This window comes from Periophthalmus magnuspinnatus, chromosome 12 (genome assembly GCF_009829125.3).
Source record: "Periophthalmus magnuspinnatus isolate fPerMag1 chromosome 12, fPerMag1.2.pri, whole genome shotgun sequence".
Taxonomy (NCBI): Eukaryota; Metazoa; Chordata; class Actinopteri; order Gobiiformes; family Gobiidae; genus Periophthalmus; species Periophthalmus magnuspinnatus.
In genome coordinates this window covers 15,211,005-15,228,638 of record NC_047137.1, presented here as the reverse complement: position 1 = coordinate 15,228,638, position 17,634 = coordinate 15,211,005, and the positions used below count along the sequence as shown (strand labels likewise).

Here is a 17,634-nt window from a genome sequence, read left to right as displayed (position 1 = left end):
CGACTGAAATTATAACTGGGGGAAGGTGATGCTAACTGAAGGCACTGCTCTGTCTGAAGCTCCGTTACTTAAATTATGCTTTAATCTGAGCTTTGTTTTAACACGATCTGACCATAAAGAGCCGATTTAGTTTGGACTAGAACAGACGAGTTTCAACAAGTTCCTCTCAAATAACATTAGTGTCCCAAGCTAGCTACCAAACGTCACGAGCTAGCTAGCAAACGTAACCATAAACGCTCGTATTCATCACAGTCGCGCGGAAATTTGCTGTTTAAATCAATTTGTTTTGGGTTTTTTCTTGCGTTTTCAGACAATTTCGTCGTCTCACCGTGGTAACTGCTGAACATTTCTCCACAGACACGCATGCAGTACCCCCCCAGGCAGGATGTGACAGCAAAGTTTCAACAATCATTAACGTTATTTGGGTCTTAAACAACCTCTAAAACATGCAATTTGTTGAGTTAGCATGTATTAGCACAAAATTGGCTCTGCTATTAGATCATAAGTTTAATGCCACACTCTGGTACATTCCAAGAACACAAGTCATTGAGCAGGTATCGAACCACCTCCATCGTTTATCGTTTTATTTAGATTATGATGATTTATAACAGCAGAAAGAAGAAGAGAAAGTGAGTTAGCTTTGTCATTTTTTGGTGTTTATATGTTAAAAAAAACAGGTTAAACTCATGATTTGACACGACAACAACATTTTAATATCATCCTATTCCTATTTCCTTGTACTTTTGTCTGTATAAATAGTTATTTTTGCATGAACTCCCCCTGCAGGTGTAGTCTGGGAGAGCAGTTTGTGTCAGATACATAGAGATACGTCATAGTTTTGAGAGCTTTTGGTACGTCCCTGTTTTATTCAAATAATCAATTAGTAGGACTTGTGTTTAGTGAATTTATTTAGTCAACTACAACCGCTGAGAAAAGTTACATATATGTGTAGAAATTGAACCTGCAAACTCTTAGCTCAGAGGCAAAAGTATAAATCCCCCTGCAACTGTTTGTTTCTATTTGCCAGTTTAATATTTGTGCAATAATTAGACAAGAAATCTATGTAATATTATAATTATAAGCATTGATTTGGCGTCTAACAGCGTATTTGTTAAATGCCATGGTTACAACTGTGTTAACATCCCCAAAATACACAGCACGGTTTAAACGCCAAATAAAAAGAACGTAGATGTTGTCAGTGTTGGCTGGGAACCGCATGTCCAGCCGGTTACAAATAAATAGGATGGGTTTTTTTTTGCTGTTGACTTGTGTTGGTGGCATGTTTGGCGGTTGCTATGGTGAGATCTGCGCAGTCAAGGTTACGGCACAAAACGATTCTCCCAAAAAACGTTCTCGAAAATTACCAAGCGCTCCGGCGAAGACGTGTTATTGAAGAACATACAAGGAAATACGGCACGAAAAACATATCTAGTTAATCAAATTTGAACTGAGATCGAGAGTGAGTCGTTTTAAAGCGTGTGGTTTGGAGCAGAGTTCAGACTTTGAAGGAAGAAGTTGAACTATTTTTGTGTTAAATGCATGTATGGTTTATGTTCGTGGAAGTTAAAAGCCTTGTGCTTGATTTTTCCCCATGTATTTGAGCAAAAATGCCTTGCCCTAGTGCAGATGTCTTGTAAACATAGCTCTTGAGATCAAAAAATGTCTGTTGCGCGCTGTCTGCATCTATTTACAAACCACTTTTTGTCTGATAATCAGGTTCTGCGCATTAGCATTTAGTTGTTAGCTTTAGCCTGACGTAAAAAAAAACTCCGATCTAGTATCTGAAAGTTGTAAAAAGTGCTTATAAACTCATTGAGGAATTAGTTCTTACTTCTTTATGCAGTTTATGGGGGACGCCTCGTAACTACTTGGCAATATATTTTCCTATAGTTTTGATAAATAATTAAAAAAAAATGTTTAAAGACCAAAAGATGTCAATAAGTAACATACTCCTAAATAAATGTGAAAAAGAAAACACAAGTCTGTGGGAAATGTTGAATTTTATTCCCAATTCATTCTGCATGCCGATTTGCAGCACTGTTTTATCCCATGTTTATTTAATCCTCTATAAACTGAAATACATGCTTGAATTTTTATATATATACTTTGTTTGCTATACGTTTGTCTCCAGTAGGTTAGACGACTGTAACGTCCTGCTCACTGGCCTCTCCAAACGAGCCTTAAGACAGAACAGAACATCCAGAACATCCAGAACATCCAGAACACTGCTGCTCAGGTCAGGACTAGAACCAGGAAGTACTTCACACATGTGTCCTGTGGCTCAGTCTCTGGCTCCTGTGGCTCAGAGACTTTAAAGCAGCTCAGTGTGAACAAGTCTCTCCATGGACCAGCACCAAAGAACATCTCCCACATGAGCCACAAGAACCATCTCACATGAGGAGGACTAAACCAGGACTAAAGCGGGACTAAAGCGGGACTAAAGCGGGACTAAAGCGGGACTATAGCGGGACTAAAGCGGGACTAAAGCGGGACTAAAGCGGGACTAAACCAGGACTAAACCAGGACTAAATCAGAGCTAAACCAGGACTAAACCAGGACTAAAGCGGGACTAAAGCGGGACTAAAGCGGGACTAAAGCGGGACTAAAGCGGGACTAAACCAGGACTAAACCAAGACTAAACCAGGACTGAACCAGAACTAAACCAGGACTAAACCAGGACTAAACCAAAGCTAAACCAGGACTAAATCAAAGCTAAACCAGGACTAAATCAAAGCTAAACCAGGACTAAACCAGGACTAAACCAGGACTAAACCAGGACTACAGCAGGACTAAACCAGAGCTAAACCAGGACTAAACCAGGACTAAAACAGGGCTAAACCAGGGCTAAACCAGGACTAAACCGGAACTAAACCGGGACTAAACCGGGACTAAACCGGGACTAAACCGGGACTAAACCGGGACTAAACCGGGACTAAATCAAAGCTAAACCAGGACTAAACTAGGACTAAACCAGGACTAAACCAGGGCTAAACCATCACTTTATGATGATTATTTACATTTTGATTTGTTTGTATTGTGATTGTAATGCTTTTCTTATCCTGTAAAGCACTTTACTTTACTTTTGAATTACTTTGTGTATGAATTGTGCTGTACAAATAAACTTGCCAACGTGTGACATAAGTGTTTTCTCTCACCTGCAGAACCGTCTGTATTTTGGCAGAGACGTCGGCCTGATCGTACAGTTTGATGCCCTCCTCCTGAGCCCCTCGGGGACACTGCACCGCGATGTGCTGCAGGTGGGACAGGACCACGTTATGAGCCTGGGCCACTGCCTTGAACTTGTCAAACAGCAGCTCCAGCAGTTCCAGCAGCTGCCTGAAGAGGGAGCCAGAGAGCACAGACAGAAAGAGTGAGATGAGTTTATACAGAGGCATGTTCTTTACAATATGTGATACGACATTAATTAATTACAATGGTTTTAGAACTATGAGCTGTTTACTTATTTCAGTGTTAGAAAATGGCATTAAAGGTCCTATATTACGCAAAACTGACACTTGGGAGATTTTAGCCATGTTACAATATTGTTATCTCATCAAAAACAGACCTGGAGTTGTGTATTTTTTCATCCACGCTCGTCCCACAGGGTTTAAATCGTTTGTGAAGTTATTGATTTGTGGTCTGTGTTGTTTTTATTATTTTGAAAAACTAGGCATATATTTTAACACAGAATAAACCTTAAAATTCAGTTATTTGAAAGTAAAAACAAAACACTAATTTGATCGTGTTGGATAAGACTTTCTATACAGTTTTGTGTGTACTTATTGAGGACAGTGTAATTAAACAGTGCTCTTCAACACAATAATAATAATATAAATGGTTGCTATAATAACATTATTAGTCCATTAATACAACATAAGTATTTTAAAGCATATGACAAAACACATTTCAAAGCAGTGGTGGAAGAAGTACTCGATTTTGTTACTTAAGTAAAAATACAGATACAGAAAATGCTCAAGAAAAAGTAAAAATATGAAAAAATCCATTTATGTAAAGTACCCATTTAAAAACATACTTAAAGAGAAAAAAGTAAAAGTATTCCGCACATATTTTGAGGTCTTACGAGTCTTCAAATGTAGTGAATCTGATAAAGATTTGTATTTGTATTCTAATATATGTATGTATGCATTTACTTTTTTATTGTGGAAACCATGAAAGTAAACAGTTATTAAAAAAAAAAAAAGATTTGTGTTGAATTTTGTTCAGTAGAAACAATAGAATTTATGTTGGGTTTTTTAAAATATATTTTTTATATTATATTTTTATTTGCTCAAGCTATGAACATGTTAAAAAACGACTTTTTTTCTAACTTTTCAGCAGGTCTCAGACAATAATAAAAAATACTTTTACTTTTCAGTCCTGTTAAAAAATGTAGTAGAGTAGAAAGTACAGACACTACTCTCAAATATAGTGAAGTAAAAGTAAAAAGTATCAAAAAAAAAAAGTATTCTGCTAAAATTTACTTAAACACATACCTAAAATGTGTACAGTACTTTACGACTTGTGTTTTGTTAGATTCCACCCTGTTTGAAACACAAACTTCTATCAAAAAAGACAAGAAAGTTAAATATAAAAATATAATCTAAAGTAATAATAATACTTTTGCATCAGTCTTTTTCAGTACTGGATAAAGTGTCTTGCCCGAGAGCACAACATCATAAACACACTGATCTACGCAGGGACCAAACCATCAACCTTCCACACACGCGCCGCCGTTTTGCGTCAGCCCGGACAAACCTCGGCGGTCACCTTGAGCACAAAGCACATCCAGAACTTTTCCCGTAACTCCGCCGCCCTGCCTCAAACGAACCGCTCGTCTCATTAGTCTGAACCGACTCGGGCTGAAAAGCGGAACACGGCCTCAAACATTTGGACCTTCTACTTGATCACGGAGCTGCACTCGTGGTCTGGAAGCGCGCGCCGTTGCCTCATCAGTGCTAATGCGTTCGTATGACTTTGCCAAAAACTGTTTCCCCCGCACAAGGACACAGCTCTCGAAGTTGAGAGCGGAGCGGAGGTTACGTTCGTGAAGAGAGGAGCCGCGGCGTCCTACAAACCGAGTGCCCACTTTATCGCTCGGGGGGACGAGTAAGGGTTAATCAAACGATATTCACTTTGACGGGTTTTAGTACGCTCTTGTAGTTTGTAGTAGTTTTATTTCGGAGGGATTGTTGTGTTTTGGTTCGCTTAGTTTTGAGACGTTTTTACACCGGCTTAATATTTTGGCAAATTATTTAAAAAAGTCAAGTAGTACTTCCAGTAAATAGCTTCTCTTATAGTTCAAAAATGCTACAACTTTTTCAGTAATATCGTAAAAAAGTATTGCTCTATCTGTAGTGAAAGCGTTGCTCTACCTTGGAATGTTCCACAGTAAGGCATTAAGCATCTATTTCAGCATTTCAGGTGTTTTTTTAGGCGTTTTCACAGATCTAGACATAGTTTTTGGTCTAATGGCGCCTTAATGCCGTACTGTTGGACATTCTAGGTAGGCAATAACATCGCCACGGAGACAATCAGGTGGTAAAAAAGCTACACTATGTATTTTTGACTGTTCACAGGCTCAAAATAGAACTAAACTCTCGTATTCCCGTATAGAAACAATATACCATCACTCATTTCTACTCGCATCATCATGAAAATTATAAAATAAAATTGAAGCACGATACATCGCTATAGAGAAATACTTTGATCGACGATAATATTGAAACTACTTTAATCCACTGACACAAAGCAGGATGATCCCAGTAAACCAAATATTAAATAAATGGTATCATTAAAAGGCATGGCTGTTATATTTAGCCATAGAAGTTATTTGTTCAACCTTCTACTTCGCCGTAAACGCCATCGCAACAAAGCGCCGTGTAGCTGTCGGTTCCTCCTATGGATAAATGATTACGCAAACGCTGCCAAATCCTACATGTATCATCGATTAAGAAAATAAAATTGAAGTACAAAGTGTGTACGTCACAGTGGGCGTGTACAAATAAGCGATTAAAGATTTAGTCAAACACGAATCACTGAAAAAATAACAAAAGGGTCAGTCAGAAGGAAGGAACTATAACATGCTTAAAATCTCTCTAAAGTCCATTTTGCAGAATAGGTCTGATTTAAATAAAAACTACTAATACAAACTAGCAAACTGAACTTGAACTTGTCACTTCTGCTTTTGCTATTGTTCCAGCTTTTATATACTGAACGATGAGTCTCTAAAGTCATTACAGTCGTCCCTCGCTATATCGCGGTTCACTTTTTCGCGGTCTCTCTGTTTCGTGCATTGTGTTCTTTGTCCTGATTGGCTGTTGGACTGTAGACCATTGTGTCCTGCGTCCTGATTGGCTGTTGGACTGTAGACCCTTGTGTTCTTTGTCCTGATTGGCTGTTGGACTGTAGACCATTGTCCATCAGTCTCCTCCGTGCCGTGTCTCCTGTCCAGTACAGAATGTGTTCGGACAAATTTACATAAACGTTGGATCTCAGTGTGACTCTGAAGTGCTGTACGTTTGCGATTTGTTTTCTCCCCGACAAAACCCACGATGTCGATGAAACGTTCTGCACCGACAAAGACGCCTACGAAGGTTTGAACTTTGAGAGAGTTTAAACGAGAGAGAAACGTGAGAAAATGTTAACGCCTGTGTGAGAAAAGTGTATAAAGTGTGTGGTGAGGGGTTTTACAGACAAAAACATAGAGAATAATTGTAAAAAATAAAGCTGATACTTAGCAGATTTCACCTATTCCGGGTTATTTGTAGAACGTGACTCCCGCGATAAATGATGGACCACTGTATTGCGACAGGCCTAATCATTACGGCTCTAAACAGTATTGAAACTACGCTATCGTGAAGTAAACTAGACTAAATTTTGAAGTGCGATACATCGTTAAAATAAATATACGATAAACAATAATAGTGAAACCCAATCGTAAAGCCGAATTATTCACAAAAAAATAATTCTTAATGTACAGTATTGTTAGAAAAATATGAACTGCAATAAATAAATGACAGAATGTATAACTTAAATAGTTAGTTTGTGTCTATAATGATCATAAAAGTTCAGAATTCAACCTAATCCGATCGTAGAACAGAAAAATAACCAACATTTCTATGCTAATACAAACAAAAAGTCTCCATGATACATATTGATCCCGAAAAATACTGTTCCTCATATCATTTACTGAACGATAAGTCCATATAATAATCATCCTGACAGGCTTAAAGTGAACAGCTTGTTACTATTGTGTGGCATTACAAAGCTTTTCAAACACCACAACACTACAAGACCGAGCTGAAGTTTTGGGCAGTGTCCAAGGTTCCCCGGGAGGGTACAGCGAGAAAGCAGCGAAAGGATTGATGTTTCACCAGAGGCCATTTTGGGTTGCTGTCTGTCGGTACACTGGCAGCGGCACCAAGTAAATGTTAATAATGGAGACGAACGCAGGCACAAATCACTCTGAGGTACAACTCTCTGAAAAGAAGCAAAAGTAGCTTTGAAAGGCTGTGAAATGTGTCAGGATTTTTTTTTTTTTTCCGTCGTTCCCTCATGTGCCGTGACAGGGAAGGAGCGCCAACCTTGAGAAACTGACAGCGAACAATGCGGTCGTATTAGCATTAGCATTAGCATCCAGATGGACGCCGCCAAACTCGCGACTTTGACCTTGTCGCCTCCGCTACTTTGAAATGTATACACTGTAGAGTCGCATGATATTCAGGATAAACGTGAAGTTCGGTGTTAGCTACGTGGTTTCATGTTACAGTATTTAGGCATATTTTAACGTAGATCGAGTTGGGGCGGTAAAGAGACAGAGTTGGGGCGGTAAAGAGACAGAGTTGGGGCGGTAAAGAGACAGAGTTGGAGAGGTAAAGAGACAGAGTTGGGGCGCTAAAGAGCCAGAGTTGGGGCACTAAAGAGCCAGAGTTGGGGCACTAAAGAGATCGAGTTGGGGCGGTAAAGAGACAGAGTTGGAGTGCTAAAGAGACCGAGTTGGGGCGGTAAAGAGACCGAGTTGGGGCGGTAAAGAGACCGAGTTGGGGCGGTAAAGAGACCGAGTTGGGGCGGTAAAGAGACCGAGTTGGGGCGGTAAAGAGACCGAGTTGGGGCGGTAAAGAGACCGAGTTGGGGCGGTAAAGAGACCGAGTTGGGGCGGTAAAGAGACCGAGTTGGGGCGGTAAAGAGACCGAGTTGGAGTGCTAAAGAGACCGAGTTGGGGCGGTAAAGAGACCGAGTTGGGGCGGTAAAGAGACCGAGTTGGGGCGGTAAAGAGACCGAGTTGGGGCGGTAAAGAGACAGAGTTGGGGCGGTAAAGAGATCGAGTTGGGGCGGTAAAGAGACCGAGTTGGAGTGCTAAAGAGACCGAGTTGGGGCGGTAAAGAGACCGAGTTGGGGCGGTAAAGAGACCGAGTTGGGGCGGTAAAGAGACAGAGTTGGGGCGGTCCCTTCTCAACTCTCCTGTGAATCAGTATAAAACATGAGACTTTTTGGCTTTCTGCCGATTTTCAAGCACCGCTTTTAGTATTTGAACAAAAACATTTGACAGTATATGGCTCTTTTTACTGTTAGTGAGGATAAAATGGGTCAAAAATAGGGACACCTGGAACATTTCTTTTATAAAACTTTTGATAAACCCCCTGTGGTGAACTGTCTGGTCTAAGGCTCTTTAAAACCTGAAACAAAAAGGCAGCATCTAAAACCAAAAAATGGAGTATTTAGCCCACTGCCGCTATCCCTTCTCCCCCCCTTCTCTCCTCTTTCTTTCTTTTTCTTTACCTCTCTGTATTTTTAGTCCTTTTCCCTACTCCCAAACTATTTCCTATATCCCTCGCTCTCTCCTTCTCCTCTTTCAACCTTCTCTTGTCACTCCATTCTCCTCCCTTTCTCTCCCTGCTCAACATCCCCCATTTCTTCTCACCATCTTTCTCTCCCTCCTCTATAATTCTGTCACTTTCCCTCTGCATCGTTCTCACCCCCCTGTCCTCTCTCTTCCTCTTTTGCTCTCCATCTCTTCTGTCCTCCCCCTTTTCTCTCCCCATCCTCACCTTCACTCTCCCCATCTCCCCTCTTTAATTTCTTCAGCTTTTTTACATATCTCTTCAACTCCCTCTCTCCCCTCTTTATCTTTCTTTCCATCTTATCCCCCTTTCTCCGCCTCCTAATTCATGTTTTCTTTTCGTCTTTTCCCTCTAAAAGATTCTTCCCCTCCATATTTTATATCTCCCATTTCTTCTCCTCATCTTTCTCTCCCTCCTCCTCTGTCACTTTCCCTTTGCATCGCTCTCACCCCCCTGTCCTAACTCTTCCTCTTTTTTGCTCTCCATCTCTTCTTCCTTTCTCTCCCCCATCTCCCCTCTTTCATTTCTTCAGCTTTCTTTATCTCTCCACCTCCTTCTCTGTCCTCCCTCTTCCCCCCTTCATCGTCCTCTCCCTCCTCCTTCACGCTCTCCATTTCTTCTTCTTACAAGATTCTTCTTCCATATTTTTACATCTAAATGTCTAAAACCAAAATTTTGAGTACTTCACCTGCAACAGCCGTCTCTCCCTTCTTCCCCCTTCCCTCTCCTCTTTCTCCTCCTATTTTCTCACTCTCCTCTCTTTCTCCCTCTCCCTATCTATTTCTTATATCCCTCGCTCTTCTTCTCCTCTTTCAACCTTCTCTTGTCACTCTAACCTCCTCCCTTTACATCCCTCATTTCTTCTTCTTTTTCTCTCTCACTTTCCCTTGGCATCATTCCTACCCCCTGTCCTCTCTCTTCCTCTTTTTACTCTCCATCTCCTCTGTCCTCCCCCTTTTCTCTCCCCATCCTCATCTTCGCTCTCCCCATCTCCCCTCTTTCATTCCATCAGCTTTTTTTTATCTCTCTCCACCTCTCCTTCTCCCTCGTTCTCCTTTATAAGAGTCTTCCCCTCCTTCTCTGTCCTCCCTCTCTCCCCCTTCATCTTTCTCTCCCTCCTCCTTCACGCTCTCCTTTTCTTTCCCTCTCTCTCTTCTTACAAGATTCTTCTTCCATATTTTTACATCTGAATATCTAAAAAAAACAAAATTTTGAGTACTTCACCTGCAACAGCCGTCTCTCCCTTCTTCCCCCTTCCCTCTCCTCTTTCTCCTCCTATTTTCTCACTCTCCTCCACCCCTTTCCACTCTCCTCCTCCTCCCTCGTTCTCCTTTATAACAGTCTCTCCCTCTATACTTTTACATCTCAATGTCTAAAACCAAAATTTGGACAATTTAACCGCCAACAACCGCTTTAAATTTGACCCTTTCCAAAAAACACGTGCGAATCTTAGTCAAATGGAAATACGTTCGTGAAATGGAAATATGTCCCGTTCATGATTTGTGCTTGAAATAATACTTTCGCCAGAGATGGTCCAAGCACAGGTACGTCCCAATCACAAAAAAGTCCCTCCAGCCTCGTCCTCCTCATTATCTCCAAGTGGACGCCATCTTAATCCATACCGTCTCCTCTGTTCTTTTTTTTTTTTTTTTTTCCCCCCCTCCAGGATCGAAGCCGTACTGATGAGCAGCCGGGGGGGATGGGAGAGCGACGGGGGGCATACGAAGTCCCCGTCTAACCCCGAGTGACCGCCAAAGACAATGCAACAATCAGCCAAAACATTACGACCACTCGCAGGTGAAGAGGAGAGCACTGATTACGTCTTCATCGAGGCGTTCACAGCGACTGGGTTGATTAGCAAAAGAACAAGCAATTTGGAAGAAGAAGGAGGAGAAAAAAAAAACAAGGATTTGAGAAGGTTTGGCAAAAGAGAAACCACCAGAAATGCAGTACTTGTGGTTAGGCCTGTGTCCGTAATGACTATATCAACTTATCGCTCAGTATCTGACACATGGAACAGTAATTTGTGCACCTTTTCTTTGCGCTACTGGGAAATATCGGTCTTAACGCTCCTGCCTTGGCCGATACTTGGTTTGGACTCAACTATCGCTGCGTAAACCTCTATTTTAACGCTTTAGTTCGATGCTGGCATTAAAAAAAAATAAGATTACACAGCTTCATTATGGGTTAGTAGTAAAAACAAGACTGTGGATGACTAAAAATAATGTCTATCTTTGCTTATTATAGTTTAATTATGCGGAGAAGTGAAAGTATGGACAGTATTTACATTAGTTGTAATCTCAAATCATGTATTTTTGTGGAAAATAATCAACTGTTTGCTCTGGATTCCAAATAAATCAGTATCGGTGATGAAAAAACTCCGTCAACTTCTTGTTTTTGGCAATAAAATAAGATATGAGCTGTAAATAGTTGGATTAATAACTTATATGACTCATTATAGATGCAAACGGAGTGCTTAAGTGTTACGTTTTCATTTATCACAGCTCATTTTTCAGGATTGTTACATCAGTGGCAGAAATTAGCTTCAATATTATGGTTTCTCGTCTATATTCGCTTCAAGATTTGTTCTCGTGACGGGCCTAGTTGTGCGGTGATCCTGTTTCTGACTTGCAGTGTTCATCATCGATCCAAAGTGCTCAGGTAATGGCTCATTTTCAGCAATCCAACCTTTCCCAGCCCCATCACCGAGTCAGAGCAACAGATGGTCCCTTCTGTGGTCCAGACATTTCCTCGGTCTAAAAGCTACAACCAAGATGTGCCAAGAATGCAGTACCTCGCTAGAGTTCTAGGTTAGTTATGGTTAGTTAGGTTAGTTATTTTGAGCCTGGATATCCACCATGGCTCGATAAGAAGACCTGGATAAGACACTCCCCCTCTGTCCAGGAGCGAGATCGACTAGTGGCCACTCCTGGTACTGCACAATGCATTTTTCAGGACTTCAAACTGCCCATGTTCCTCTGATTTGTCATCCAGAACTTTCACAGATATTGGCTTTTGTAGGGTTTCTTCTGTATTTTCACAAATCAAACCTTTAAACAAGAAGGGGAAAAAAAAAGAAAAGAAAAAGGAACGAAAGGAAAAGAGGAAAAACTAAATAAGAGAATGGAGACTCAACCCTGAAACTGAATGTCCAAACTAGTTAATAACTTTATAACTACACTCATTCATTCATTTTTTCCTGTTAAATAATAAAACATTAGCTCATTGTAAGACCCCACTCCCTCAACCAACCCCAAGCTCTGACCATTGTTTTATTTCTGTTTCTTGTCCTTTGCTTTACGCCAAGTTTATCATTTTCCTGTCTTTCTTTGTCTCCTTTGCATGTTTCTATCTCTATCTGTTCTGTTTTGTACTGTACTGTTATTTTTCCTAAATAAAAAAAGAAAAAAACAAAACAGTTTAAATCATCGATGCTCCTAATAGTTAGCTTTGTAAGATTTAGCCTAGCCCTGCTCTGAACCCGCGCTAACTCCGCTCTAGCATCTGTCCCTCTGATTTTAATGTCACGTGTTGGGGGGAGCTAGCACGTATAGAGGAAGTACAATACGCTGCCATCTCGGGTTCACCTACTTCCACGATTCCACTTTATTCCGGACGTAGCCGTGAGCATCGTCATCCGGGTTGTATTACTTTGCACTCCAGAACACCTACATCACATTGTACGCTGCAGTGAGATACTAGATCTGGCCGCCCGCCTTATGCGAGTCGTTCCCTGGTCGCGCCTCACTGGTTGTCGTTTCTATAGCAACAGTGCTTCCTTTAAATTAAGTGTACACACGAGCGAGGTGTGTGGGGATTCAAACGCAAACACGTCCAACGCTTTAAGTGTTTGCCAAATGCTATTCTCTTCAGAGGTACGTTATAGCGAACAGCAGTTGGTCTCCGCACACAAGTAAACGTAAAGACGACGTACCGCGCTTGTATCTGTGCTCGTTTATGGTTGTAATCTATGACACGCGTGGATTTTGGACATTTTAAATCACAATATTGAGCTGAAACGAGTTAATAAAAGAAAGAAGTCCAATAGCAGCGGACGTCTCTTTAGAAATCGACACAACAAAGAGGCGTGTAGCTGTTAGCACCTCCTAGCATGTCACGCTAACGAGTAATCTGCAGCTATTTATAGTAAAAAATAAAAAAAAATTGGACGTCACAGTGGGGGTGTACCGGTGGAGGCGAAAACGAGGATTAATCGGAGCAGTGGCGTCTTGTATAAACATTACTGAAATATTCATGAATCCCGCTAACTATAACACGGTTAAAAAAAAAAACTCCGAAAAGTCTAAAAAGTCGATTTTGCATAATAGCTCCACTTTAAGCTGATGTGTGTGGAGCTTGCGGGTGGAGAACGAGCTACACCGTGGCCTATTACAGCAGGTCAGACGAGACCGGGGCAGGAGGAGCTGGAGAGGTGCGTCAGACGAGGCCAGAGCGAAGCATCTCTGACAGAAAACAAGACGTTCCTCTTAAATGGTTCAGGATCACTGGACTGAGACTTGTGCTTTTCGCTAGTCTGCTCTCCTCTCTCTCTCCTTTCCGTCTCTCTGTGTCTCTCTGTCTTAACTATTACCTTCCTCTACTCTCCTCCTCCTCCTCCTCCTTCTCTCCCTGTTGCTTCCTTCTCTCGCCTTCTTTTCTCCTCTTTTTCCATCTCTCCCTATCTCTGCTAATCACCTTCGTATCTCTCTCTCGCTCTCTTCCATTGTCTCTCTTTCTCTGTGTGTCTCTCTGTTTTAACCATTACCTTCCACTAGTCTCCTTCTTCTACTCCTCCTCATCTCTCCGTTGCTTACCTCTTGCTCTTCTCTTCTCCTCCCTCTCCTTTCTCCATCTCTCCCTGCCCATCTCTGCTCTCCTCCTTCTCTCTCTCTTCCCTTTTCCCTCTCTCTCTCTTCTTCTCTCCTCTCCCCTCTCCTCTTTCTCTATCTCCCCCTCCCCATCTCTGCTATTCACGTTCCTATCTCTCTCTCACTCTCTTCCCTTTTCTCTTTCTTTCTCTGTGTCTGTCTTAACTATTACCTTCCTCTACTCTCCTCATTCTCCTCCTCTCCTCATCTCTCCATTGTTTCCCTCTCTCTCTTCATCTCTCCTCTCCCCTCTCCTCTTTCTCCATCTCTCCCTCCCCATCTCTTCTCTCCTTCCTCTCCCTCTCTTCCCTTTCCTTCTCTTTCTCTATTACCCTCCTCTACTCATCTCTCCATTGCTTCCCTTTCTCTCTTCGTCTCTCCTCTCCCCTCTCCTCTTTCTCCATCTCTCCCTCGCCATCTCTGCTATTCACATTCGTAGCTCGCTCTCTTTCCCTTTTCCTTCTCTCTGTATGTCTCTCTCTCTCTCAGTCTTAACTACTACCTTCCTCTACTCTCCTCCTTCTCTCTCCTCCTTCTCTCTCCATTGCTTCCATCTCTCTTCCTCTCTCCTCTTTCTCCATCACTCCCTCCCCATCTCCGCTATTTACTTTTCCATCTCTCTCCCTTTTTCCCTTTCCCATCTCCCTCTCTTTCTCTGTATGTCTTAACTACTACCTGCCTCTACTCTCCTCCTCCTCATCTCTCCGTTGCTCACTTTCATCTCTCTCTCTTCTTCTCTCCCCTCTCCTCTTTCTCCATCTCTACTACTCACTTTCTAGCTCAGTCATTCTCTTTTGCTTTTCCTTCCCTCCATTTTGCCTACTACCTTCCTCTCCTCTTCATCTCCTCATCTCTCCGTCACTCCCCCTCTCTTCTTCTCTCCATTCCCCCCTCCTCTTTCTCCATCTCTTTCTCCCCATCTCTGCTACTCACTTCCCTATCTCCCACTCTTTCCCTTTTCCCTCTTGCTATCAACTACTACCTTCCTCTCCTCCTCCTCTTCACTCCGTTGCTCACTTTCACATCTCTCCTTCCCTCTCCTCCTATTTTTCTCTCTCTCTCCTCTCCACCTTTCCCAATCCATTTCCTATTTCTCTCCCTCCCCATCTCTGCAACTCACATTCCCATCTCTCGCTCTCCTTTCTTCTCCCCTCTTCTCTCTCTCCTTCTGTTGTTACTCTGTTCTCTCTATACCTCTTCCCCCTTCTCTACCTCCTCCTTCACGCTGTTCTTTTGCCTCCCTCTCTCTCCTCTATATCTCTTCCTCTCAATACTCCCCTTTACTCTCAACTCTCTCTCCCATTCTTTCTCCACCTCTCCTCCTTATCTCTCTCATTTTTCTTCCTTTCTCACCGCCTCTCCCTCCCTCGCCTATTTACTCTCCTCTCCTCCTCTCCTCATCTCTCTGTTGCTCCTCCTCTCTTCTTCGCTCCGTCTCTCCCTCCCCACCTTTGCAACTCACGTTCCCATCTCTCTCCTTTCTTCTCCCCTTTTCTCGCTCTCCTTCCACTGTCACTCCTTTTTCTCTTCCCCCTTCTCTACCCCCTTCCTTCACGCTCTCATTTTGTCTCCCTCTCTCCCCTGTATATCTCTTCCTCTCAATACTCCCCTTTATTCTCAACTCTCTCTCCCATTCTTTCTCCACCTCTCCTCCACCTCTCCTCCTTATCTCTCTCATTTTTCTTCCTTTCTCACCACCTCTCCCTCCCTTGCCTATTTACTCTACTCTCCTCCTCTCTCTGTTGCTCCCCCTCTCTTCTTCGCTCCGTCTCTCCCTTCCCACCTTTGCTACTCACGTTCCCATCTCTCTCTCCTTTCTTCTCCCCTTTTCTCTCTCTCCTTCCACTGTCACTCCTCTCTATTTCTCTTCCCCCTTCCTTCACGCTCTCCTTTTGTCTCCCTCTCTCCCCTGTATATCTCTTCCTCTCAATACTCCCCTTTACTCTCTCCTCTCTCTCCCGTTCTTCCCCCACGTTTCTCCTCCTTATCTCTCTGGTTTTCCTCCCTCCTCTCCCCCTCTCCTCCTCTCCTCTCCTCCTCTTCTCCTCCTCCTCCTCTCCCGGCGTGTCTGCGAGCTGTGACGTGACTGCTTTTAAAATGCACTGGTCTCTGAGGCAGGTGTGAAATTGTTTGTGTGTGGAAAGGAGACGTGCTTAACCATGACTTGTCTGGGTTTAAGGCGGCGCACGATCCGGTTTCATGGTCCGGGGCGGATCTGGTCTTCGCCGGTTTTCACACGTCGAGACGGGAGAACGTTTTAACATGATACTTACACTATTACTATTAGCGATCGCCGTGGTTACGCATTAGCGACGAAGCTGGACAAGCGGAAAGCGGACGAATATGGAAATGACCAGAGACTAACTGTATAGCGCTCCGGTCAAATGAAGCTCGTCGAGGCTAGCGGTTACAGCGGCTAATTTAGAGCTGAGTTCCTTATTTGGAATTCCGATTGCGAGTATCCTAGCAACCAAAGAGCCAATCCGGAGTGACGCTGTTGACGGTAACAACTCTTCCCGCTTGCACCGCTGGTTTAGCAGCGAGTACACGCTTAGCAACGCTGTCAATCAAACCTGTTGCTAACGCTGGTGAAAGAAGACGCCTGATATCTTGAGTTACGGACAAAATACTGAAATAAAAACACGAGGATCGGGGGGTTCCGGCGATGCGCCGAGCTGAGTAGACGTGTGTTTTTCGGCTCTGCACCGGATGTCTTGTTAAATAGGAATTTCTGACTCGTTTTGAATATAAATTGCCTCACTGGGTGTGTGATGTCGTTAGATGACTTTTTCAAACAATCTGGCACAAGTAAGAAGAGAGAAATGGGCAAACGCGGACCTAAGGCTAAAGCTAGCTGTAACGACATGTTAGCAAGCAACAGCCAAGCGGACGAGGTCATGGGCGACACCGAGGACGCAGGCCTAGCGAGTGACCATCGAGAGGAAAACGATTCTATCGTGGATAAGGTTACTGCTAATATATCCCAAATATTGGATGACAAGCTGAAACCTTTGAATGAGCTCTCTGGTAAATTCGACAGTCTGATCGAGAGGATGGATACGGTGGAACAGAGGGTGTCGGATCTGGAGGATGCCGCGGTCACGAGCGAGCCCCGTATTAGTGCTTTAGAGGCCCAGCTTCAGAGAGCACTGGAGAGACTGGAAAGTTTTGAGAATCAGAGCCGTAGGCAGAACGTAAGAATCATTGGGCTGCAAGAGGGTGCGGAGGGTGCTTCGCCAGTGGTTTTTTTTCAAAAGTGGATACCAGAGGTCCTGGGCTTGCAGCGGGATATGGTAGTCGATAGAGCGCACCGCAGTGGCCCACAGCTGAGACGTGCGGGCGCGGCGGGACCGCGCGCTGTCTTGGTTCGGCTGCACTATTATGCTGATGCGCAGAGGATTCTCCGTGCTGCGAGGGCGAAAGGTAACGTGGTGACGGCAACAGGTACAGTGTCCTTCTACCAGGATTTCTCAGCGGCCGTGGCGAAGAAGAGACAGGAGTCCGCTGATGCACGGAGAGCGCTCCGAGACGCGGGGGTCAGATATTCCTTTTTGTATCCAGCTATTGTCAAGATATTCAACCCCGATGGCTCCAGTCTCTCCCTCAAGACCACAAAGGAGATGAAGGACTACGTGATGAACCTGCCGGGAACCAAATAAATGGAGGTGCAACGATTCATACTTACAACGCAAATCGATTCCTGAGGCTTATTACTGTAGCATTAGTTGATTATTAACGAGCCACTATGTGTATGCTTGATTTTATCCGGTGCGGGGTGTTTTAGAATTCCCCTTATAGCTGTACTTTGGAGTAGGGTACACCTAGTTCGTTGCTTTTGGTTTTTGTTTTGTTTTCATATTTGTTATTTTATTATTGTTATTAATTATTATTATATATATATTTTTTTATTTTTTTTTTTTTTATCT

At 43.1% G+C, this 17,634-nt stretch overlaps 1 protein-coding gene across 1 annotated transcript in view; it reads right to left on the bottom strand.

The window, feature by feature from the left end:
• exoc4 (exocyst complex component 4) overlaps positions 1–17,634 on the bottom strand; it is a 266,766-nt gene that overhangs the window by 210,762 nt on the left and 38,370 nt on the right. The window contains exon 8 of the mRNA XM_033976073.2: positions 3,156–3,336. Within this exon, the coding sequence (XP_033831964.1) occupies positions 3,156–3,336 (181 nt within the window). The remainder of the gene's footprint in view (positions 1–3,155; positions 3,337–17,634) is intronic.